Source organism: Pseudophryne corroboree, chromosome 6 (genome assembly GCF_028390025.1).
Source record: "Pseudophryne corroboree isolate aPseCor3 chromosome 6, aPseCor3.hap2, whole genome shotgun sequence".
NCBI classification, from domain to species: domain Eukaryota; kingdom Metazoa; phylum Chordata; class Amphibia; order Anura; family Myobatrachidae; genus Pseudophryne; species Pseudophryne corroboree.
The window spans coordinates 240,244,076-240,270,688 of NC_086449.1; the positions used below are offsets into that span (position 1 = coordinate 240,244,076).

The following is a 26,613-nucleotide window of genomic DNA, read 5'->3' on the forward strand; positions in this document are numbered from 1 at the left end:
AAGACCACCCCTTTGACATTGTAAGATGTGAAATAACAGACCCACACAGGAGAAAGGTTAAAAGCACAGTTAACCCACACAGAGCCCTCTAGGGAGAGACACGCCCTAATAGCTAATGCCAAGCTTAGCTGGGTCGCAAACTAAGTACCCTTAATAGGGCTTAGTATTCTAATATTGCTCCCTCCCTTGCTATGACCCCCTGGTATCGCTGAGGTAATCTGGAGTCCTTGTGGAAGAACTGCGCTTCCCTGCAAGTCTGTCTGTGTAAGCTGCAGAAGGAAAATGGCACTGGTGAGCTGCTGGATCCGCTCATAGTGAAGCCCCGCCCCCTCAATGGCACGCGGACTTCCCTTTTTTTTTTAATACTGGCTGAGGTGATTTTGGTGCTTAACAGTGGGTCAGTGCCCCTGTAAGCGCTCATGCCAGTGTGGGTAGTTGTTTAAAAACATCTCCGCTCGCCTCTCATAGCGGTGCAGCAATGCTGATCTGTGCCTGGAGACACAGCCTGCACTCAGAGCTGCGCTCCTACCCTTGTGCCGCCATAATAGCCAGCGACCTGCTAACTAGGACGCCGGCATAGTACTCACCACTCTTCTAACTTCTGGCTCTGTTAGGGGTGGCGGCGTGCTGCGGGTATGTACACTCGCCGTGGTGGGGCTTGCAAATGGTTCCCTCAGGAGCTCTGTGTCCTGTCAGCGGGGAACGGGACCATTAACCCTTCAAGAGGTTGGGCCGTTCCCCAAAGTCCCACGAAGCAGGCAGGCTGGTGCCTACCAGCCCTGCCTGAAAACAAACCTAGAAAATAAATGCAGAAACTCATCAGGTGCTTCCTTCAGCGTGACTGGCTCCTCCGGACCCATTTTCTAAACTGAGTCTGGTAGGAGGGGCATAGAGGGAGGAGCCAGCACACACTATTGATTTCTCAAAGTGCCCAAGAGTCCTAGTGGACCCGTGTATCTCCATGGTGTCAAATGTACCCCAGTATCCTCTAGGACGTAAGAGAAAAAATAGGATTTTGGTACTTACCAGGTAAATCCTTTTCTTTGAATCCATAGGGGGCACTGGAGTACTCTTGGGATATGGACTGCTTCCGTAGGAAACAGGGCACTGAATATTTAAATTTAGAACACTCCACCCCTCCATATCCCCGAGTACCTCAGTGTTTTTTACTGAGCCGAACAGGAACTATAGAGAGGTTGACAATGGAGTATTACATATAACATAACGGACAACAACGAAGTTGACACATAACGTTACTGACAACTAAACAGTTGACACCATAACCAGCATTTGATAATTTGAACCAGTCGGTGAGAGTGTGTAACCATAAGATCCTCTGAACTTACCACAAACCAGGTAAAACTGCTCTGGGTGGGCGTCCAGTGCCCCCTATGGATTCAAAGAAAAGGATTTACCTGGTAAGTACCAAAATCCTATTTTCTCTAACGTCCTAAGTGGATGCTGGGGACTCCGTAAGGACCATGGGGAATAGCGGCTCCGCAGGAGACTGGGCACATCTAAAGAAAGCTTTAGGACTATCTGGTGTGCACTGGCTCCTCCCCCTATGACCCTCCTCCAAGCCTCAGTTAGATCTCTGTGCCCGAACGAGAAGGGTGCACACTAGGGGCTCTCCTGAGCTTCTTAGTGAAAGTTTTAGTTTAGGTTTTTTATTTTCAGTGAGACCTGCTGGCAACAGGCTCACTGCATCGAGGGACTAAGGGGAGAAGAAGCGAACTCACCTGCGTGCAGAGTGGATTGGGCTTCTTAGGCTACTGGACATTAGCTCCAGAGGGACGATCACAGGCCCAGCTTGGATGGGTCCCAGAGCCGCGCCGCCGGCCCCCTTACAGAGCCAGAAGGCAGAAGAGGTCCGGAAAATCGGCGGCAGAAGACGTCCTGTCTTCAACAAGGTAGCGCACAGCACTGCAGCTGTGCGCCATTGCTCTCAGCACACTTCACACTCCGGTCACTGAGGGTGCAGGGCGCTGGGGGGGGGGCGCCCTGAGACGCAATAAAAACACCTTTCATGGCAAAAAAAATGCATCACATATAGCTCCTGGGCTATATGGATGCATTTAACCCCTGCTAGAATACATAGAAAAACGGGAGATAAGGCCGCCGATAAGGGGGCGGAGCCTATCTCCTCAGCACACTGGCGCCATTTTCCCTCACAGCTCCGTTGGAGGGAAGTTCCCTGGCTCTCCCCTGCAGTCACTACACTACAGAAAGGGTTAAAAAAGAGAGGGGGGCACTAATTAGGCGCAGTATTAACTATACAGCAGCTATAAGGGGAAAAATACTTATATAAGGTTATCCCTGTATATATATAGCGCTCTGGTGTGTGCTGGCAAACTCTCCCTGTCTCCCCAAAGGGCTAGTGGGGTCCTGTCCTCTATCAGAGCATTCCCTGTGTGTGTGCTGTATGTCGGTACTTTTGTGTCGACATGTATGAGGAGAAAAATGATGTGGAGACGGAGCAGATTGCCTGTAATAGTGATGTCACCCCCTAGGGGGTCGACACCTGAGTGGATGAACTGTTGGAAGAAATTACGTGACAGTGTCAGCTCTGTATAAAAGACAGTGGTTGACATGAGACAGCCGGCTACTCAGCTTGTGCCTGTCCAGACGTCTTATAGGCCGTCAGGGGCTCTAAAGCGCCCGTTACCTCAGATGGCAGATATAGACGCCGACACGGATACTGACTCCAGTGTCGACGGTGAAGAGACAAATGTGACTTCCAGTAGGGCCACACGTTACATGATTGAGGCAATGAAAAATGTTTTACACATTTCTGATAATACGAGTACCACCAAAAAGGGGTATTATGTTCGGTGAGGAAAAACTACCTGTAGTTTTCCTGAATCTGAGAAATTAAATGAGGTGTGTGATGATACGTGGGTTTCCCCCGATAACAACTGATAATTTCTAAAATGTTATTGGCATTATATCCTTTCCCGCCAGAGGTTAGGGTGCGTTGGGAAACACCCCCTAGGGTGGATAAAGCGCTCACACGCTTGTAAGGGCTCTACCCTCTCCTGAGATGGCCGCCCTTAAGGATCCTGCTGATAGAAAGCAGGAGGGTATCCTAAAATGTATTTACACACATACTGGTGTTATACTGCGACCAGCAATCGCCTCAGCCTGGATGTGCAGTGCTGGGTTGGCGTGGTCGGATTCCCTGACTGAAAATATTGATACCCTAGATAGGGACAGTATATTTTTGCCTATAGAGCATTTAAAAGATGCATTTCTATATATACGTGATGCACAGCGGAATATTTGCCGACTGGCATCAAGTCTAAGGGGTATATGCAATTGCGGTCGAATTCCCGAAATTGTCGAATTTCGGGTCATTTTCGACCAAAAAAAAAATTCGCCTATGCAATTCAGTGCTTTCCGACCAAAAAACGGACTTTCAAAATTCGACTTTTTGAAATTCGAATTTTTGCAAATTCGACTTTTCTGCAATGATATAAGTGCTGCAATTCGACCAAAGCATATTCAATTCAAGTTTGGAAATTCGACAGCAGTGCTTTTAGACAGCAAATTCGTCATTTTCAATCCGCCACACTTTGGAGGGTGAAAACAAATAAAAAAAATTTAAACATGTTTTTTTTTGTGTTTTTTTTTTTTGGGAATAGCAGATCTATTTATATTAGAAGGGATTAGGTACTTTTTTTTTTTTTTTTTTGGAGGCACAAATATTATTTATATATTTTTTAAAATATTATTTTTTCTAATTTTTTTTTTTATTGCTGGAACGGTAAAATCCTAAAAAAAAAATGGCGTGGGGTCCCCCCTCCAAAGCATAACCAGCCTCGGGCTCTTCGAGCTGGTCCTGGTTCTAAAAATGCGGGGGAAAAATTGACAGGGGATCCCCCGTATTTTTAAAACCAGCACCGGGCTCTGCGCCTGGTGCCAAAAATACGGGGGACAAAAAGCGTAGGGGTCTCCCGTATTTTTAACACCAGCATCGGGCTCCACTAGCTGGACAGATAATGCCACAGCCGGGGGTCACTTTTATGCCGTGCCCTGCGGCCGTGGCATTAAATATCCAACTAGTCACCCCTGTCCGGGGTACCCTGGGGGAGTGGGGACCCCTTCAATCAAGGGGTCCCCCCCCCCAGCCACCCAAGGGCCAGGGGTGAAGCCCGAGGCTGTCCCCCCCCATCCAATGGGCTGCGGATGGGGGGGCTGATAGCCTTTTGTGATCATGAAAAGAATGTTGTTTTTTCCAGCAGTACTACAAGTCCCAGCAAGCCTCCCCCGCAAGCTGGTACTTGGAGAACCACAAGTACCAGCATGCGGGAGAAAAGCGGGCCCGCTGGTACCTGTAGTACTACTGGAAAAAAAATACCCAAATAAAAACAGGACACACACACCGTCGACAGTAAAACTTTATTTCATACGTCGACACACACATACTTACCTATGTTCACACGCCGACATCGGTCCTCTTCTCCATGTAGAATCCACGGATACCTGAAAATAAAAGATCAATATACTCACCTCAACCAGGGTCCAGAGATAAATCCACGTACTTGTAGAAAATAACAAACCGGACACCCGACCAAACGGACTGAAAGGGGTCCCATGCTGACACATGGGACCCCTATCCCCGAATGCAGAGAGACCTCTCAGTGACAGCTGTCACTGAAAGGTCTTTAAAGCCAATCAGGAAGCGCAACAGTTGCGCTCACCTGATTGGCTGTGCGCTGTCTGAACTCAGACAGCGCATCGCACAGCCCCGTCCATTATATTCAATGGTGGGAACTTAGCGGCTAGCGGTGAGGTCACCCGCCGGTCAGCGGCTGACCGCGGGTTAACCCCACCGCTACCCGCAAAGTTCCCACCATTGAAAGTAATGGAGCGGCTTTGCGATGCGCTGTCTGACAGCACAGACAGCGCACAGCCAATCAGGTGAGCGCCACGGAAGTAGCGCTTCCTGATTGGCTGAAGGGACTTCAGTGACAGGAGTCACGTGATGTCCCGGCATTCGGGAGAAAGGTGTCTGATGTGTCAGCATGGGACCCCTTTCAGTCCGGTATGGAGCGGGTATTTGCGTTTTGTTTTTTTTACAAGTACGTGGATTTATCTCTCTGGACGTGGATTTATCTCTGGACGCTGGAAGGTGAGTATAATTTTTTCACAGGTACCTCGGATCGTCGGAGACCGTGGCAGTCGGCGTGTCAACATAGGTAAGTATGTGTGTGTCGGTAGTGTGTAATAAAGTTTTACTTTCACGGTGTGTGTGTACTGTTTTTATTTGGGTATTTTTTTTCCAGTAGTACTACAGGTACCAGCGGGCCCGTTTTTCTCCCGCATGCTGGTACTTGTGGTTCTCCAAGTACCAGCTTGCAGGGGAGGCTTGCTGGGACTTGTAGTACTGCTGGAAAAAACAATATCTTTTTATTATCACAAAAGGCTATCAGCCCCCCCATCCGCAGCCCATTGGATGGGGGGGGACAGCCTCGGGCTTCACCCCTGGCCCTTGGGTGGCTGGGGGGGGACCCCTTGATTGAAGGGGTCCCCACTCCCCCAGGGTACCCCGGCCAGGGGTGACTAGTTGGGTAGTTAATGCCACGGCCGCAGGGCACGGCATAAAAGTGACCCCCGGCTGTGGCATTATCTGTCCAGCTAGTGGAGCCCGATGCTGGTGTTAAAAATACGGGGGACCCCTACTCTTTTTGTCCCCCGTATTTTTGGCACCAGCACCAGGCGCAGAGCCCGGTGCTGGTTTTAAAAATACGGGGGATCCCTGCCCAATTTTTCCCCTGCATTTTTAGAACCAGGACCAGCTCGACGAGCCCGAGGCTGGTTATGCTTTGGAGGGGGGACCCCACGCCATTTTTTTTTCCGGGTTTTTCCCGTTTTTTAAAATCGCGGCAAAATCCGCCAAATCGGCCGATTTTCGCCCGCGATTCTGGCGAATCCGTTTTTCATTGAATATGGTGAATTCCGGCAGCCACCTGCCGGAATTCACCTGGCGAATTTAGTCGAATTAAAAAAAGGCGAAAAATTGCCGCGATTCGCCGTGAATTGCATATACCCCTAAGTGCGTTGTCCATTTCTACCAGTAGAGGGTTATGGACACGTCAGTGGTCAGGTGATGTGTATTCCAAACGGCATTTGGAAGTATTGCCTTATTAAGGGGAGGAGTTATTTGGGGTCGGTCTTTCAGACCTGGTGGCCACGGCAACAGCTGGGAAATCCACGTTTGTACCCCAGGTCGCCTCTCAACATGAGAAGACGCCGTATTATCAGGCGCAGTCTTTTCGTGGACAAGCGGGCAAAAGGTTCCTCATTTCTGCCCCGTGACAGAGGGAGAGGAAAAAGGCTGCAGAAATCAGCCAGTTCCCAGGAACAGAAACCCTCTCCCGCCTCTGCCAAGCCCTCAGTATACGCTGGGGCTTTACAAGCAGAATCAGGCACGGTGGAGGGCCCGTCTCAATGAATTTCAGCGCGCAGTGGGCTCACTCGCAAGTAGACCCCTGGATCCTTCAGGTGATATCTCAGGGGTACAAATTAGAATTCGAGACGTCTCCCCCTCGCCGTTTCCTAAAGTCGGCTTTACCGATGTCTCCTTCTGACAGGGAGACAGTTTTGGAAGCCATTCACAAGCTGTATTCCCAGCAGGTGATAATCAAGATACCCCTCCTGCAACAGGGAACGGGGTATTATTCCACACTGTTGTGGTACCGAAGCCGGACGGCTCGGTGAGACCGATTTTAAATCTAAAATCTTTGAACACTTACATACAGAGGTTCAAATTCAAGATTGAGTCACTCAGAGCAGTGATTGCGAACCTGGAACAAGGGGACTACATGATGTCTCGGGACATCAAGGATGCTTACCTTCATGTCAAAATTTACCCTTCTCACCAAGGGTACCTCAGGTTTATGGTACAGAACTGTCACTATCAGTTCAGACGCTGCCGTATGGATGGTCCACGGCACCCCGGGTCTTTACCAAGGTAATGGCCGAAATGATGATATTCCTTCGAAGGAAGGGAATTTTAGTTATCCCTTACTTGGACAATTCCCTGATAAGGGTAAGATCCAGGGAACAGTTGGAGGTCGGTGTAGCACTATCTCAGGTAGTGTTGCGGCAGCACGATTGGATTCTCAATATTCCAAAATCGCAGCTGGTTCCGACGACTTGTCTTCTGTTCCTAGGGATGATCCTGGACACAGTCCAGAAAAAGGTGTTTCTCCCGGAGGAGAAAGCCAGGGAGTTATCCGAGCTAGTCAGGAACCTCCTAAAACCGAGCCAAGTCTCAGTGCATCAATGCACAAGGGTTCTGGGTAAAATGGTGGCTTCCTACGAAGCAATCCCATTCGGCAGATTCCACGCAAGAACTTTCCAGTGGGACCTGCTGGACAAATGGTCCGGGTCGCATCTTCAGATGCATCAGCGGATAACCCTGTCACCAAGGACAAGGGTGTCCCTCCTGTGGTGGTTGCAGAGTGCTCATCTTCTAGAGGGCCGCAGATTCGGCATTCAGGACTGTGGGTTCTGGTGACCACGGATGCCAGCCTGCGAGGCTGGGGAGCAGTCACACAGGGAAGGAATATCCAGGGCTTATGGTCAAGCCTGGAGACATCACTTCACATAAATATCCTGAAGCTAAGGGACATTTACAATGCTCTAAGCTTAGCAAGACCTCTGCTTCAAGGTCAGCCGGTGTTGATCCAGTCGGACAACATCACGGCAGTCACCCACGTAAACAGACAGGGTGGCACAAGAAGCAGGAGGGCAATGGCAGAAGCTGCAAGGATTCTTCGCTGGGCGGAAAATCATGTGATAGCACTGTCGGCAGTATTCATTCCGGGAGTGGACAACTGGGAAGCAGACTTCCTCAGCACGACCTCCACCTGGGAGAGTGGGGACTTCACCCAGAAGTCTTCCACATGATTATAAACCGTTGGGAAAAACTCGACAGGTATTGCGCCAGGTCCAGGGACCCTCAGGCAATAGCTGTAGACGCTCTGGTAACACCGTGGGTGTACCAGTCAGGGTATGTGTTCCCTCCTCTGCCTCTCATACCCAAGGTACTGAGATTGATAAGATGGAGAGGAGTAAGCACTATATTCGTGGCTCCGGATTGGCCAAGAAGGACTTGGTAACCGGAACTTCAAGAGATGCTCACGGAGGATCTGTGGCCTCTACCTCTAAGAAGGGACCTGCTCCAGCAAGGACCCTGTCTGTTCCAAGACTTACCGCGGCTGCGTTTGACGGCATGGCGGTTGAACGCCGGATCCTGAAGGAAAAAAGGCATTCCGGATGAAGTCATCCCTATCCTGATCAAAGCCAGGAAGGATGTAACCGCAAAAACATTATCACCGCAATTGGCGAAAATATGTTGCGTGGTGCGAGGCCAGTAAGGCCCGACGGAGGAAATTCAACTGGGTCGATTCCTACATTTCCTGCAAACAGGAGTGTCTATGGGCCTGAAATTGGGGTCCATTAAGGTTTAAATTTCGGCCCTGTCAATTTTCTTCCAAAAAGAACTAGCTTCAGTCCCTGAAGTTCAGACGTTTGTAAAAGGGGTACTGCATATACAGCCTCCTTTTGTGCCTCCAGTGGCACTTTGGGATCTCAATGTAGTTTTGGGTTCCAAAAGTCACATTGGTTTGAAACACTTAAATCTGTGGAGTTAAAATATCTCACATGGAAAGTGGTCATGCTGTTGGCCCTGGCCTGGGCCAGGCGCGTGTCAGAATTGGCGGCTTTATCCTAAAAAAGCCCTTATCTGATTTTCCATTCGGACAGGGCGGAATTGAGGACTTGTCCTAAGTTTCTCCCTAAGGTGGTTTCAGCGTTTCACCTGAACCAACCTATTTGTGGTGCCTGCGGCTACTAGGGACTTGGAGGACTCCAAGTTGCTAGACGTTGTCAGGGCCCTGAAAATATGTTTCCAGGACGGCTGGAGTCAGGAAATCTGACTCGCTGTTTATCCTGTATGCACCCAACAAGCTGGGTGCTCCTGCTTCTAAGCAGACTATTGCTCGTTGGATTTGTAGTACAATTCAGCTTGCACATTCTGTGGCAGGCCTGCCACAGCCAAAAATCTGTAAATGCCCACTCCACAAGGAAGGTGGGCTCATCTTGGGTGGCTGCCCGAGGGGTCTCGGCTTTACAACTTTGCCGAGCAGCTACTTGGTCAGGAGCAAATACGTTTGTAAAATTCTACAAAATTGATATCCTGGCTGAGGAGGACCTGGAGTTCTCTCATTTGGTGCTGCAGAGTCATCCGCACTCTCCCGCCCGTTTGGGAGCTTTGGTATAATCCCCATGGTCCTTACGGAGTCCCCAGCATCCACTTAGGACGTTAGAGAAAATAAGAATTTACTTACCGATAATTCTATTTCTCATAGTCCGTAGTGGATGCTGGGCGCCCATCCCAAGTGCGGATTTTCTGCAATACTGGTACATAGTTATTGTTACCAAAAAAATCGGGTTATTGCTGTAGTGAGCCATCTTTTCTAGAGGCTCCTCTGTTATCATGCTGTTAACTGGGTTCAGATCACAAGTTGTACGGTGTGATTGGTGTGGCTGGTATGAGTCTTACCCGGGATTCAAAATCCTTCCTTATTGTGTACGCTCGTCCGGGCACAGTATCCTAACTGAGGCTTGGAGGAGGGTCATAGGGGGAGGAGCCAGTGCACACCAGATAGTCCTAAAGCTTTCTTTAGATGTGCCCAGTCTCCTGCGGAGCCGCTATTCCCCATGGTCCTTACGGAGTCCCCAGCATCCACTACGGACTATGAGAAATAGAATTATCGGTAAGTAAATTCTTATTTTCTTTTTCATCCACTAGGGGTCACTGGAGTACTCTTGGGACATACCAAAGCTTCCCCCGTGGGCGGGAGAGCTGTTTGGCACCTGTAACACTAGGCGGCCAAAGCTAGATGCTGATGCCGCAAACGTATCAAATTTGTAAAAGGGCACAAACGTGTGCATTGAAGACCATGTAGCCGCACGGCAAAGCTGCGTCGTAGAAGCTCCACGACCAGCTGCCCATGAAGTTCCCACAGAACGTGTGGAATGAGCTGTTAATGATGTAGACGGCTGTAACCTAGCATTAAGGTAAGCCTGACGTATAGTCGGTTTTATCCATCTGGATAAGGTCTGCTTAGAAGCTGGCCAACCCATCTTGGCAGCATCATAGAGAACAAACAACGTATCCGTCCTACGAACTGTAGACGTTTGGGATACACAAACGCGTAATGCGCGTACCACATCCAGAGTTCCAGAATGTGCTGTTAACATTAACACAGGAACTACTATTGGTTGATTGATGTGAAAAGATGACACTACCTTTGGTAAGAAAGCGGGATTCGTCCGAAGTTCCGCTCTGTCATCATGAAACACCAAATACGGTGGCTTGCATGACAAGGCACCCAAATCTGAAACACGCCTTGCCGAAGCTAAGGCTAGAAGAAAAACTGTTTTCCAAGTGAGAAACTTTATATCCACTTGCTGTAAGGGTTCAAAAAATGAAGACTGTAAGAAATCTAAAACCAGATTCAAGTCCATGGCGCTGTAGGTGGAATGAATGGAGGCTGTACTCTGAGGACACCTTGTAGAAAAGTGTGTACCGACGGCAATAGAGCCAATCGTCTTTGAAAATAAATTGACAACGCAGATACCTGCACCTTTAGTGTAGATAAACGCAGTCCTCCATCTAACCCCGTCTGTAGAAATAACAAAAGACGGGATAACTTGAAAAATGATGTCGGAAACTTCCGAGCTTCACACCAACCTATATAGGCACGCCAAATTCTGTAATAATGAGCTGCCGTAACCGGCTTCCTAACTCGCAACATGGTTGGTATCACCGATACTGGAATGCCCTCTCTTCTTAAGAGGGCGGTCTCAACAGCCACCCCGTCAAACGCAGCAGCGCTAAATCGGGGTAAAGGAACGGACCCTGTTGTAACACGTCTGGACGTAGTGGGAGCGGCCAAGGATCGTCTGCGAGTAGTCCGCGGAGATCCGAGAACCAAGCTCTCCGAGGCCAATGAGGCGCCACTAGTATGACTGTGACAGACTCTCTTTTGATCCGTTTTAGCACCAGAGGGAGCAGCGGAAACGGTGGAAACAGATACACGAGGCTGTACGACCACGCGACGGTGAGAGCATCCACCGCCACTGCCTTTGGATCTCTCGTTCTGGACACATACTGGAGCGTTTGGTGATTGTGGCGAGACGCCATCAGGTCCACCTGAGGGTAACCCCACCGCTGAACCAACATGTGAAACACTTCTGGATTTAATGCCCATTCTCCTGGATGAAAATCCCGACGGTTGAGATAATCCGCCTCCCAGTTGTCCACTCCCGGAATGAACACTGCCGACAATATCACCTGGTGGTATTCCGCCCAATTTAGGATTCGAGCTACTTACCGCATTGCCATGCGGCTTCTCGTTCCTCCTTGTTTGTTGATGTATGCGACTGCCGTCGCATTGTCTGACTGCACCTGGACAGTCTGAGACCGAAGCATGTGCACTGCTTGTCGTAGCGCATTGTAAATTGCGCGGAGTTCCAGGACATTTATAGACAGCAATCTTTCGTGATCCGCCCAGAGACCCTGGAGCTGACAATTTTGAACTACAGCTCCCCAACCTCTGAGACTTGCGTCCGTCGTTAGAATTATCCAATTCCAGCCGCCGAACAGTTTCCCTGCGGTTAAATTGTGTTCCTTGAGCCACCAGAGCAGAGACACCCTTGCCCTTGGCGACAACCTCACCCTGTGGTGAATCTGCAGATGCGAGCCCGACCACTGTGCGAGCACATCCAGTTGAAATGGACGCGAGTGAAATCTTCCGAACTGAAGCGCTTCGAAAGCCGCCACCATTGTTCCTAAGAGGCGAATGCACAAATGTACCGAGACTGTGCGTGGCTTGAGCACTAATTGTACCAGATGGCGAATAATCTGTACTTTCTGTTGTGGTAGGTAAATTCTTTGATTGACCGTATCGAAAATCATACCTAGGAATTGAAGGCATTGAGACGGAATTAGATGTGATTTCTTGAAGTTGACAATCCAACCGTGGTGAACCAGTACATTGTACGTTAGCAGCGCATGTTGGAGAAGTATCTGTTGAGACGGGGCTTTGATGAGCAGATCGTCCAAATACGGAACTATTGTCACTCCCAGGGATCTGAGATGAGCTATCATCACAGACATCACTTTGGTGAATACCCGAGGCGCTGACGATAGGCCAAATGGTAGAGCCTGAAACTGGTAATGGTTCTGGCGTATTGCAAACCGCAAGAACCTCTGATGAGGCTGTCAAATCGGAATGTGTAAGTACGCATCCTTGAGATCTAGCGCAATCATGAACTCCTTTGGCTCTAAACTTGCAATCACTGAGCGCAGAGATTCCATTTTGAATCTGTAGTAAGTTACGTACCGATTGAGACCCTTTAAGTTCAATATTGGCCTGACTGAGCCATCCGGCTTCGGTACCACAAACAGACTGGAATAATAACCCTGACCCTGTTGGTGTACAGGGACCGGAATCAAAACTGCTGAATCCAGTAGGGACTGAATGGCAATTTGCAGAACCGCCCTCTTGTCGTCCGACAGAGGCAATCCTGTCTTGAAAAACCGCAGTGGCGGAAGACAGTCGAACTCTATTTTGTAACCTTTTAACACTAAATTGCGGATCCACCCATCCGCGGATGTCTGGAACCATGCCAAATGGAACGTCTGAAGGCGTGCTCCCACAATCGGAGAACCGAGATGGGCTGGTAGCCCGTCATGCCACTGGCTTGTCGGTAACCTTAGCGTCCTGACGACTTGTGTTGGTTTGTTGGAAACCACGTCCACGACCACGTCTACCAGGCGTGGCTGTTCCTCTGCCACGTCCGCGAAAGGACTGCGGTCTAAAGGATTTGAACGAAGGTCCAGAGTACCTCCTTCTTGGTACCGGTGGAGGCAATGGTAAGAAAACCGACTTTCCACCTGTAGCCTCAGAAATCCATGTGTCCAATTCAGGACCAAACAACTTCTTGCCATCGTAAGGTAACGCCTCTATACCTCGTTTGACCTCTGCCTCCGCTTGCCAAGAACGCAGGCAAAGTGCTCGTCGTGCCGTAACTAGCGACGATGAAATACGAGAAGTGAGCTGACAGACGTCAGTAGAAGCTGTACAGAGATACTCCGCAGCCTCACACATTTAATCAGCAAGAAGTATAAGGTGTTCGTCATGGAGGGCAGACTTAAGTTCTGTTATCCATACTATGAGCGCCTTAGTGACCCAGATACCAACCAAGCCAGGTCTCAGCAGCACTCCTGCTGCTACATACATGGACTTTAGCATAGTTTCTATTTTGCGATCTGAAGGGTCTTTAAGCGTAGTAGCCGCTGGCACTGTTATGGTTAATTTCTTCGTAAGCTTCGACACTGACGAATCAACTATAGGTGGATTCTCCCATGTACATGTCACCAAGTCTGGAAACGGGTAACTAGACTTAAATCTGCGAGGTATAGAAAACCGTTTATCTGGAATCTGTCGAGTTTCTACTAACATCTTATTAAGAGACTCTGACACAGGAAAACTTATTGGAGTTCTCTGTCGTTTAGTAAATACGACCTGATCATTTGTGAGAGGCTCCACAGTGTCTGTAAACTTCAGAGACTGTCGCACCGCTCTGATGAGATTATCAATTCCTGAGCTGTTAAAATCCTCACTATCTGACTCCACTTCGCCCTCCTCACCCTCATCTAGTGCCGTGAGGTCTGGCATGGAATCGTCAGAATGCAACATAGCAGAAACTGGTAAATCATAACACGTATGAAATTTATCCCGTCTACCCAAAATGGATTTGGACCTTTCGCAAGGCTGAGACCCCTCTGGTAGTTCTGGCGGTCTCACTCTAGACTCAGATCTTGCCGTTTCCCGCTCCTGTCGAGCGGCGGTCAATTCTGATTGCAACCCAGCCAGTACATTGGCTAGCATTTCCCATGGAGGGTCCGGGGAGGAAATTGTCTTTAAAACTGGAGCAGAATGTTTATTCGGAACCGAATCCACAAAACATACTGTAGATCCATCCAGTAACACACTGCTACAGACTTTGCAATTATGCTTTTTAGTTTTTGCTGGTGCCTTACTCATTATGGCGACAGACAATACAATACACAAAAAACAGACACTTGCACGACTCAGTAAAATAGTACCAAGGTGTCTCTATATATATATATCTGGCCAAGTGCAGTACACGTGGCCAGTACTATGAAATGTGATCCCAAATTCCCACTAACACCCCTGCACCTCCGGTGGAGTAGAGATGTAGTACTGGAACGTTCTGGAATCACAACAGGAAGACACAGGAAGCATGGTTAGAAATGCTTACCCATATAATCACAGTGCAGGTTAAAGTGACATTTATATGAAATCCTGTGTAATTAACCCTGCAGCCTAGCATACTGCTGTTGCTGCAGGTTTTCCCTCTCATGCCGCTGATTCTGTTACATAATCACAGTATAATTCCCCCCCTCCCCCCTGCATGCTCCATTGCGGATGCAGTGCGGGCGGGCAGCGCAGCGTGTGGGGCCGCCAGCGGTAGCCGGGTAGCGGGACGCGCAGGAACTGAGAGCGGGGAGCGCGTCTTGAAGCGCTGTGAACAGCGGCCGTGCAGCGGTGGGGGCCGGAGCAGCGGCGGCGTCTGCAGAGGGATCCCGGCGTCAGTCAAACAATGTCCCCACACAGCGGGGCGGCAGCGGAAGCTGACCGCCCCGTTCAACATACCTTAACTCCTGCTGCTTGTGGTGAGGCTCCGATGGGGCTTCTCTGCAAGCGCCGGCCAGCCTGTGCAGGAGGATCTGTTTGGCTGTGAGGACCGACACGCCACAGCTGCTATTAGCAGCTTGCACTATCCCTGACCCTGCCTTTTGGAAGGGGGAAAGGGATGTGTATGAAAAAAGAAAAAGTCACTTAAAACAAAAAATATTCAAAAAAATCGTGGACCCAGCCACATTGACCTGTTGCTACTTCGAGCACAGAAAAAACACTGAGGTACTCGGGGATATGGAGGGGTGGAGTGTTCTAAATTGAAATATTCAGTGCCCTGTTTCCTACGGAAGCCGTCCATATCCCAAGAGTACTCCAGTGACCCCTAGTGGATGAAAAAGAAACATTATGAACATGTTCATTGTCTGCATTAAGACCACCTCGACATAATGAATGTCAAACACATATACAGACCCCTCCTCTCTGCTCAGTGAAGGTAACAGAATGGTGACACCAGCTCTGACCACACAGGGGTGTTTGGCATAGAGCCAGGAAACTTACAGTGGACACCCAGACTTAAATATGACAGACTCCTCTCTTAAGGAAAATAAATGATTGCATATTAGGAAGGGAATCCAGTTCCTGTAAGTGTAATTATTTATTTTGGGGAGGAAATTGAATAAAAACTTTGGAGAAATGAAATACTAATATGAAACAACAAACAGTCCTTTTCATGCTGTGCATTCCAGGTCCATGTTTGCTTACAAACTAGGAATGCTGGATTTACCGCAGTCGGTGGCATTTTTCAGTGCAGTAGATATTGACCAGTGCCTAAGGAAAGAAGTGAACATGGACTGTGTGACTCCATCAAATCCAGAAGGCCTAGAGCACAGATACGGCATTCCCCCAGGTAACTCATCTATCCATACCGAATGTCCATTCAAGTCCCTATAGAACAACACAATTATTACGTGGGCATATTTATTTAATAAAGGAATGATCTGTATAATATGTACAATAATCTGTGAAACAAGGGATTGGCTTGTGAGAACAGCAAACACGTTTTCTTTAGTAAACTTCAAACAAACAAGGGTTTTTTTTTTCCCTGTCACTTTTCGGTATTTGAATCAGATGGTTTCATAATAGCTTATATAGAACGTTAGTGCATTTACGTGTTTTCCTAAGGAGGAACATGCCGTCCATTTAGACATCCTCTGAGTATATAATATCTCAGTATTGAAAGATTGCATACTGTACATCAAGGATGGGGAAGCTTCGGCCCTCCAGCTGTTGTTGAACTACACACACCAACGTGCCTTGCTACAGTTTTGCTATTCGGCCATGCTAAAACTGTTGCAGGGCATGCTGGGATGTGTAGTTCAACAACAGCTGCAGGACCGAAGGTTCCCCATCCCTGCTGTACATCATTCTTTAATCACTCCTCAGAAATTGCACAGGGCAGAATAATATTGTATAGCACCTGAGTGTTTGTTTTTGTTTTGCAGGTGAAGCTTTGGACATCTATGAACTAATTAAAGTAACCAATGGGGTTTTGACAAAAGGGAGCTGACGCCTGTCTACATCTGCCCCCGTCAACTCCCATGGAGTTAAATTACATTTTGGACTTTTTTTTTTATGAACCAAAATAATGTGTCTCTGTAACACTGGCTGAGTAAATATAATGAGTGAGGATTATCACTTATTTAGTATTCATGAATATTGGACAATAAAAAGAATAACTGGTAATAGTCTTGCAGTATGTTCTGTGGATAGTAACATTTGAGCATAATTTAGTGGCACCAGCTACTTCTTTCTTCTCTTCCTTTTTGGTTCCTGACTTTCACTTTTTTCTGACACAGACTAGAAAATAAAGAAAACAGAAGTTAGTGTAATGTACATGTTAAAGTAGATATACTGTGTACGGTTAAAGCACTGGTGCTTGAGAGCAGACGCCTGATGCTCTTTTACTGGGAGCAGGTGAAGACTGTACCTGCTGTACACTGCCCGTTTCATTCTCCTCATCTTCTGATCCCTTTTCTTGCAGAGCTACATCCAGTGTGGCTGCATTGATCCTGAAGTCTCTTGAAGTGCTGAGCTTCATGTATTGCATTAAATTGACCTGACATCACAGAAAAATACGCATTATTCTAAAGTGTGGTCAACAACTGTGGTTCTTTATTATAAGTTCTTAGAAAAAGACTGTACCTTTGACTTTTTCGACAACTTTATAAGGAATTCTTCATACTTTTCAATGGCAAATATCAAGTTTGGGATTGGCTTAGTGTCACGGAGGATTCGAGCCTGAAAATAAAATAGGATTTTAATTACCTAGCGGTAAATCCTTTTCTCCTAGTCCATAAGGGATATTGGGGGAATCTAGTATGATGGGGTATAGACGGGGTCCAAAGGAGCCGGTGCACTTTAAATTTTTTCAACTGGGTCTGCTTGTCCTCCCCTCTATGCCCCCTCCCACAGGCAGTTATAGGTAAAACAATGCCAGATGGAGAAAGGACATACTTGAGAGAAGGAACAAAACGAGTGGTGAGATTTATACACCAGCACACCACTACCATAAAACAACCAGCAACGGCCGGTAACAAAACAGCAACAAATTGAACAGGTAACCATATAAGAGACAACCTGCAGAAAAGTAAACGCACTGAGGCGGGCGCCCAATATCCCTTATGGACTACGAGAAAAGGATTTACTGCTAGGTAATTAAAATCCTATTTTCTCTAGCATCCATAAGGGATATTGTGGGAATCTAGTACAATGGGGACGTCCCAAAGCTTCCAGCAAGGGCGTGAACGTGCAGAGGCTTCTGCAGCACCGCCTGCCCAAACTGGGTATCCTCTTTGGCCAGGGTATCAAACCTCTAGAACTTCACAAAGGTGTTCTTCCCTGACCAGGAAGCAGTTCTGCATAGTTGCAAGGCCGAGACTCCATGGACAGCCGCCCAGGAAAACCCCACCGATCTTGTAGAATGGACCTTCAGAGACTGTGGAACAGGTAAGGCTGCCGACACATAGGCCTGTTGGATAGTAAGCCTATGCCAACAAGCAATGGACTGCATAGAAGCAGGACAACCCTTTTTCTGCGCATCATATAGCACAAACAAGGAATCCGTCTTTCTGATCCGAGTCGTTCTCTTGACATAGATCTTCAAGGCTCGCACAGCATCCAATGCCTCTGGCGGAGCAGAAGTGCCAGAACCACAATAGGTTGATTCAAGTGGAACGCAGAGACGACCTTCGGCAGGAACTGCTACCTAGTCCTGAGCTCTGCTTTGTCCTCGTAAAAGACCAGGTAGGGCCTTTTACACGATAAGGCCCCCAATTCTGAGACATGCCTAGCAGAAGCCAGGGCCAATAACATCACCGTCTTCCACGTGAGGTACTTGTCTTCTACTGTCATCAGAGGTTCAAACAAAGAGGACTGTAGAAATTCCAACACTACATTCAAATCCCACGGTGCCGTGGGCGGCACAAAAGGAGGTTGTACCCCTTGCAAGAATGTCTGAACTTCTGACAACACTGCCAATTTCTTCCGGAAAAGATGGAGAGAGCTGAAATCTGGTCCTTAATGGAACCCAGACGTAAGCCCTTATCCACACCAGCCTGCAGGAAACATAGGAAACGTCCCAAGTGGAACTCCGCAGGCGGATACGTGCGGTCCTCGCACCGAGAGACATATCTCCTCCAGATATGATGAGTGTTTTGACATCACAGGGTTTTCTGGCCTGAACCATGGTAGCAATAACCTTTTTGGAAAGGTCCTTGTGAGCTAGGATGTTCCGCTCAACTTCTATGCCGTCAAATGAAGCCGCCGTAAGTCCAGGTAGACTACTGGTCCCTGCTGAAGATCTCTTCTCAGTGGTAGAGACCAAGGGTCTTCGACGGACATGCCCAGAAGATCCGCGTACCAATCAGAATTGCCTGAACTCCTTGATTCCTGATTCGCTTGAGCACCCTTGGGAGCAATGCAATCGGAGGAAACGGGTAGACCAGCCGGTAAGGCCAGGCGACGGTCAGTGCATCTACAGCCCTTGCCTGAGGGTCCCTGGTTCGTGAGCAATACCAACAAAGCTTCTTGTTGAGTCAAGAAGCCATCATGTCTATTTGTGGACAGCCCCACCGGTCGATGATTTGCTGAAACAGCTGATGGTGAAGCCCCCACTCTCCCGGGTGGAGATCGTGACAACTCAGGAAGTCCACTTCCCATTTGTCTACTCCCGGAATGAAGATTGCGGACATTGCTCTTGCATTTCTTTCTGCCCAGGGGAGTGTCCTTGACACCTCTCGCACGCAGTCCCTCCTTGTCGATTGATGTACCCCACTGCCGTGGCGTTGTCCGACTGTACTTGGATCGCGTGATCCCTGAGTAAAGCAGAGGGCTGAACCAGAGCATTGTAGATCGCCCAAAGTTCCAGAATGTTGATCGGAAGGAGGGCTTCGTGGGCTGACCACCTGCCCTGGGACTGAGCCCCTTGGGTGACAGCTCCCCATCCATCGTGAGGAGGATCCAATCCTGAATCCCGAAACTTCAGCCTTCCAGTAGATTTGAAGATTGCAGCCACCACATGAGGGAAATCCTGGCCTGAGGTGACAGCCGTATTATCGGGTGCATCTGAAGATGTGATCCGGACCACTTGCTCAGGAGATCCAATTGAAATGTACTGGCATGGAACCTTCCATATTGGATCGCCTTGTATGAGGCTACCATCTTCCTCAACAATCTTATACAAAGATGGATGGATATTCGAGCAGGTCGGAGAAGCATGCAGACCATCTCCTGAAGTGTTCTCGCTTTGTCCTCTGGGAGGAACACTTTCTGGGCCACAGTATCCAGCAACATCCCCATGAACAGGAGCTGCTGAGTCGGCTCTAGGTCGGACTTCTGTAAATTGAGAATCCACCCATGGTGTGATAGAAGTTGGATAGTGCAGTCGATATGGAGCAATAAAAGCTCCCTGGATCTTGTGTTTATCAGGAGATCATCCAGGTAAGGGACAACATTGACCCCCTGGACCTGGATCATCATCTCCGCCATTACCTTCGTGAACACCCTCGGAGCTGTGGACAGGCCGAAGGGTAGCGCCTGGAACTGGTAGTGATCGTCCAGTAGGGCAAACATCGGGTAAGTGTGATGAGGTGGCCAAATGGGAATATGGAAATAAGCGTCCTTGATAGCCTGGGAAACAATGAATTCTTGGTCTTCAAGGCTCGCAATCACTGCTCGCAAGGATTCCATCTTGAATTGAAAACCTTTAGATAAGGGTTCAAGGATTTAAGCTTCAAAATGGGCCTTATCGAACAGTCCGGTTTCGGTACTGCAAACAGGTTCGTGTAATAACCCCTTTCCCTGTTGTATTGGCACAATGACATGGGACTGAACCAACTTTAGGATGGCCTGTTGCAGCGTAACTCGTGTATCCTCCAAAGCTGGTAGCTTGATTTGAAAAATAGTTGGGGAGGAGCACTGTCGAACCCCAGCTTGTAGCCCTCAGAAATTAGGTCCCGTACCCAGGCATCCTGGAAGGACCCGTCCCAGATGCGGCTGAAGTGACGCAGCCGAGCCCCCACCTCGAGATCCCCTCAGGGCAAATGGGCACCGCCATGGTGAGGCCTTGGTGGAAGCTGAACCGATGTTCTGATCCTGAGAACCGGCGATCAATGTTTTATTTTGTCTTACCTCTGGTGCCTCTAGCCGTATTGGAGGCACCTCTAGCCCTGGAACGAAATCTCTTAGACCGAAAGGACTGAACAGACGGCCCCAGGTAGGTACGCCATGGCGGCGGGGCCCTAAAGGAGAGAAACATGGATTTACCAGCAGAAACTTTAGAAATTCACATATCCAACTCAACCCCAAAGAGCCATTCCCCAGTAAAGGGGAGAGACTCCACACTGCGCTTGGACTCCACGTCCACTATCCATTGGTGCAACCACAAGGCCCTGTGTGCAGACACTGCCAAGGCAGTGGTCCTAGCATTAACATTGGCCATCGCCTTGAGAGTCACACAGGACGCGAGCCGTGTCATGAATGTGCCTTGGGAGTGTCCCTGTTGTAACCAGGGGCATATTCCCAGAGGCCCTCCTGAAGGGTACGGGTCGTTGGGTTGACTCAACTTAGGTCGACATGCACTAGGTTGACAGGTGATAAGGTCAACATGAGTTTTTGGACTTTTTTTGGTGTTGTTTTCTTCGTAGTGACGGGAACCCCAATTAGTGCACAGTGTCCCCTCGCATGGCTCACGCTTCGGGCAAGGTGCCTCGCTTCGCTTGGCACAGGTGGATCGACAAGTATGGAAAAATCCAAAAAATTTTGTTTTGTTTTTAAAAACTCATGTCGACCTAATGACTGTCGACCTAAGCTGTGTCGACCTAATGACCATATCCCCTCCTGAATTTGAGTAGCCCACGTATGAATGCCATGGGTCATCCAGCAACCTGCTATGAACGGCCTTTGTGATACACCCGCTGCAGTGTAGATAGACTTCAGCCTAGTCTCTATTTTTCTGTCCCCAGGGTCCTTTATGGTAAAGGAACCCGGGGCAGACAGAACTTCCTTTTTAGATTGTGACCACCAAGGCACAGTGGCCTGCTGTACAACAAACTCTCAGGACTGGTCATGCAGCGAGGAAGCGGATCTGACACCTCGCAAGGCCGGTGACCGTCCTCCCCCCTAACTCCCACCGTGCAGGTATGCTGCTGCCCAAACAGCATACCAAAAAAGAGGATTTTTTTGTACTTACCGATAAATCCATTTCTCTGAATCCTCTAGGGGACACTGGAACAGTCTTATACAATAGGGGTGTGAAGCTTGCAACCGGAGGTGTGGCACAATCTAAAATTAGCATTGTCTGCACAGCCGGCTCCTCCCCCTTCACAGCCCTCCTCCCTCAGTTTGAAAAATTTGACTGAGAGAATAGGACATGATACTATAGCACTTGGCGAGGAACCGAACCGTACAACATATCGAACAGCATCCAAGAATTCTTATCCGAAAACCAACGCTGTTTGCACGAATTGTTCTAACAAGAACTTTGAACACAGCAGGTTGACAGCACAGAGGCGGGCGTCCAGTGTCCCCTAGAGGATTCAGAGAAATGGATTTATTGGTAAGTACCAAAATCCTCTTTTCTCTTTCATCCACTAGGGGACACTGGAACAGTCTTATACAATAGGGGACGTCCCAAAGTTATCCCCCAGGGAGGGAGTGCTGTCGGTGGCCTGCGAAACCAAACGTCCGAACTTAGAGTCTCCGGACGCAAAAGTATCAAACTTGTAAAGTTACGCGAACGTGTGGGCTGAGGACCACGTCGCCGCTCTGCAAAGTTGAGTAGTGGAAGCACCTCTGGCAGCCGCCCATGAGGCACCCACTGATCGGGTGGTACGAGAACCCGTCTGAACCAGAACCTGTTTACCACAGGAAAGATAAGCTTGCCGAATGGCAAGGCTAATCCATCTAGACAAATACTGCTTAGATGTTGGCCAACCCTTCTCTTGCAAACAAATAATCCGACTTTCTGAAGGACGACGTAACTTGTACGCATACTCGTAAAGCTCGGACACCATCCAAGGACATGTCCCCATCAGCGAAACCCTGGAAAGATGGGACCAGAACTGGCTTGTTAACGTGAAACCCCAAAACCGCCAGACCTTGTTTAGCTGCTGGCCAACCCTTCTTTGGACTATCACAATGAACAAATGGTCCTACTCTCTGTAGAACGACGTAACCTGCACGTATATCCGTAAAGTGCTGACAAAGTCCAAAGACACCATCTCTATATTCTTGAAAAGACTGAACTATCAGTGGCTGGTTTACGTGAAACCCAGAGAATACACTTGGGAGAATCTCTGCCCCCGTACGGAGGACTGCCCTATTTTCCTGGAAAATTAGAAAAAAAAAAGCACTCTTACACAATAAGGCTCCCCAATCAGAGACCCATCAGGTAGAAGCTAAGGTAAGGACCAGTGTGACTTTCCTGGAGATATATTTCAATCCTGCTCTCTCTAAAGGCTCAAGGTTGGTTGAATTTAAACACTCCAACATCAACTTTAGGTCCCACGACTCTGTGGGAGGACGGAAAAGGAGGTTGTATCCTCAGAACTTCCCGTAAGAGAGTCTGAACTGCCTGTAAAGATGCTAAGCGCTGTTGACAGAGGATGGAGAAAGACGAAATCTGTACCTTCAAGGAGTCTAAACTTAGGCTTCTATGTAAAACGGCCTGGAGAAAACGTAAAAACCTAGACAGGTGGAAGCTCCTGGAATCCCACCTCCGTTCCAGACACTAGTCCATGTTTTCTTCCATATACTTTAGTAGTGCATGGCCGTGACCGGCTTTCTAGCCGCTTTCATTGTATGAACAGCCGCCTATGGTATCCCTCTCCTTCTCACGATCCTGGTGTGAGTAGCCACGCAGTTAACCAAACCTGTTCAGGTCTGGGAGGTGGAACTGTCCGTGTGATCACAGGCAGTCTCTCTGAAAGGTGGCCACTAGGGATCTTTCGCAACGAGCCCACTCAAGTCCGAGTGCCTATTTCTGTGGGACCTAGCTGGTGTAATGAGAATTGCCCACACTCTGTTCCGTTAAGCCTTCTTTAGTACCCAGGGAATGAGAGGAAACGGCGGTAAAATGAAACACTTCTGTAAGACCAAGGAAGTGTCAATGCGTCCACTCCGTTCGCTGCTGTATCTCTCGTGCTTGCCACTACCTGGACAGCCGAATCTCTTTTTTTTTTTTTTTTTTTAAAGGCCATCAGGTCTACTTGAGGTGGGCCCCATCTCCTTACCACCATCTCCATTCCCGGATGCATGTCCTGGCGACCGAGATAATTTGCTTCTCAGTTTTCCAGTATTGGAATGAACTACACCGAAAAGGACGAACGTTTAATGTTATCTTGCTCCTACTTGACGGTCTATGCATAATGTCATTGTGATATTGTCCAACTGCATCATCACGTGTTGGCCCATTACTAGGTCTTCGGCTAAGAGAAGTTGTATTGTAACTGCACTTCGCTTGAGAATGTTTATGGGTATACTGTTCTCTCGTGACGTCCGTCTTTCCTCGAGGACGGCCCTCCAACCTTTGAGACTGGCATCCGTTGTGAGGATCCCCCAATCCCAAATGCCGAATAGATGTACACCGAGGTGTAGAGAAACCGTCTGTGCCTGTAGCACCTGAGTCATCAGCCTCTGTATGTCTCTAGTAGGACTATCCTCAATTGTACAGTGTTGAAGAGGATACCTGGAAATGGAATCCCTTGAATTGGCATTAGGTTGGATTTCTGTAATCACAATACACCTATGTTAAGTGTGACCGTCTGTGGGCATGACAAAAAAGGATTCGAAAAGAACCCCATTTCTTCTGAAGAGTAGGGATGTGTGTATCAATTTCCGAATTGTCGTCAGTAATGTCTACGCCTTAGAACGGAATGACAGCTTAGGCATTGTCAACATCTATATTCAATATACGGAGACAAACCCTGCTGATATAAAATTCTCAAGTCTCGGACCCGGTCTCTCTAGACCTTTCCAACCCTTACCCCCCATAGGAGGTCCACGGTAAGTCTGTGTAGACCGGATTAGTGGCTATTGGGAATAGTCTCTGTTACCCGAGGATCCTTCAGTACGAGACTGAGAACCAAACTAGTTGGATAATGGACCAGAGTAACGGCTACTGCCTATTGTTCTAGTTCTATAATGCCAGGTAGGCAGAAGATGTGTGAGAATTTGAGGAGTCGTTCTCTTCGATCAGCTGTTCCCGGAAGGTGGCCTAGATCAGCATATCATTTATATAAGGCATGATCGTGACCCTTAACAGTCTCAAACTGGTGTCCCTTATCTTTGTATAAAATTCTCGTGGCTGATGATAGACGGAATGGTAAGGTCCCAACTGGTACTGATCTTTGACCAGTATGAATTCAAAGTATGCTTGATGAGGAGTCCAAATCGGGTTATGAAGGAATGTATCCCTTATGTCCCAAGACACTATGAACTCCCCCGGGTCTAGGCCTGCAGTGACCGGTCGGATTGATTCCCTCTTGAATCTTTAGGCCGGTAGAAACTGGGTCAAACACTTCAAATTGATTACCATTTTTAAATTTATTGGACCAAGATAGGTTGTTCCTCCCAGGGAAATAGCCCTCCAACCCGGTGACGGCTCTTTATTGACACAAGAACCTCCCCTGTCCGTTTGAGATAGTCTTGCCACTAGAGGTTTGGATTTCCCTGTCAATTCCAACCTACATGTGACCCCTGTTTTGCAGTGGGACTGTAATAAGTAAGAATCTTCTTTAACAGACTAGGCAGGGATGAGCCACCATCGTTATGAAATCCTTTCCCCTTCTGTAGGATCCGAGATTCTGTTGTCACAGAAAACATTGATAGATATAGTTGAGATCTGGAAGCTAACTTCCATAGCAGCGTGATAAAACATGTGGCTAACTCTCGGATATGCCCCGCTAATCAAAATTTTGATTTGGGAATTTGGAAGTATGTAATGATCACTTCTAGGTAGTTATGCCTATAACGGTTCGCCACCGTTTCGAGAGTCAGCATCAGGGATCACATTTCCGTTTTAGGCTATTATGTTATACTCTTGTGGATGGAGTAATTTTAACTATGAATTTCTCCCTATTTCGGATGGGTTTGCAGCCCACACTCAATTGTTGAAATATATGTCAGGTTATGCCTTCCGAACCTTGACAGACACTGTCCCCTGGTAGTGTGCCTGTTCTCAACAGTCGCACACCCCAGGGCTGTTAACCTTAGTGCCCATTTATTTGAGCAACCATTTACCTTAGATAAATATGTACATACCACTCAGCCGGACTTTCACCTATTAGCATAGAAGGAAAAAGGCCGTAGACATATTTGGAGCTCTGAAGAGTATTTTGAAATAGCTGGAAATCTTTCTTTCTAGAAGAAAATATATAATTAATATAAATACTCCTTCAACCAACACCCACCAGACCACCAACTGTTGAGAGGTTAATTGGGTGACCATATCTGATGCTCCCTCCTCCGCACACCTGTCACCAGCATCTGTTGGAGGCATTATGCGTATATAAATATATAAGTAGATGTAAACTGGAGTTACCGTGCTGGTAATAAGTCTTAGTAATCTTGGCTTGTGCATGTTATGCATGTTATGATGAAAATGCACCCCCACAGAATACATTCTTTATAATAGACAACGGAATACCGTAGCGGATGACGGGAACAAATGTACACTGGATTCACCTGGCTGGATTCACTGATAAAAATAAAATAAAATAAATAAATTATTCTAAACAACAGCCTCCTGCAACCCTCGCAACGCCTCACTGTGATTCAGTTCTGAGGTTGGGGTTGATATCCAGCCGTTCCCTTTATTTCCACAGGATCTTTGTATTAGATGTCCTTTGAAAATATATAAAGCGTACATCTACTGTGTTTAACAACACATGGAAAATCCTCTGCATCAGAGATCTACAAGCAACCAGCAGAGGGAGTATACTCTACACTAAAACACCTCCCCCTGTTCTAACTGGTCAGGACTTATGGCTCCACTCTAGGGGGCGTTTTGGCGCCTCTTCTATCTTAAAGATGGCCGCCACTGAATATTTTAGTACACTTCATTAATGTTCCCCTAGCGCCTCAGTTATCCAGCTCCCTTATGTTAAGCAGCCCTCTTAATTTCTATTTTAAACTTTACATTTCCCCCGCGCGCCGGGTCCCCCTGCCTCTTCCCTCGTGTGTGTGTGGGAGATAGGAGCCGTGTACCATGTAAGAGCGGCTCAGGTCTCCCACTAGCGCTGTTGCTATTAATTACCCAGCGGTTCAGGGAGTGCAGGGACGCTGCGGCTGTTAGCCGCGGAAACACGGAGCC

The 26,613-nt window shown here is 48.1% G+C and overlaps 2 protein-coding genes across 6 annotated transcripts in view; one reads left to right on the plus strand and one right to left on the minus strand.

The window, feature by feature from the left end:
- Positions 1–16,487, plus strand: part of POLG (DNA polymerase gamma, catalytic subunit) — a 286,215-nt gene extending 269,728 nt beyond the window's left edge. For all 3 annotated transcript variants that reach the window (XM_063925790.1, XM_063925792.1, XM_063925791.1), the window contains 2 exons: positions 15,491–15,651; positions 16,247–16,487. In XM_063925790.1, coding sequence (XP_063781860.1) covers positions 15,491–15,651; positions 16,247–16,311 — 226 coding nt within the window. In that variant the 3' untranslated portion in view covers positions 16,312–16,487. The remainder of the gene's footprint in view (positions 1–15,490; positions 15,652–16,246) is intronic.
- Positions 15,706–26,613, minus strand: part of FANCI (FA complementation group I) — a 297,155-nt gene continuing 286,247 nt past the window's right edge. For all 3 annotated transcript variants that reach the window (XM_063925787.1, XM_063925788.1, XM_063925786.1), the window contains 3 exons: positions 16,947–17,042; positions 16,732–16,860; positions 15,706–16,601 (listed from right to left, as the gene is read on the minus strand). In XM_063925787.1, the coding sequence (XP_063781857.1) occupies positions 16,545–16,601; positions 16,732–16,860; positions 16,947–17,042 (282 nt within the window). In that variant the 3' untranslated portion in view covers positions 15,706–16,544. The remainder of the gene's footprint in view (positions 16,602–16,731; positions 16,861–16,946; positions 17,043–26,613) is intronic.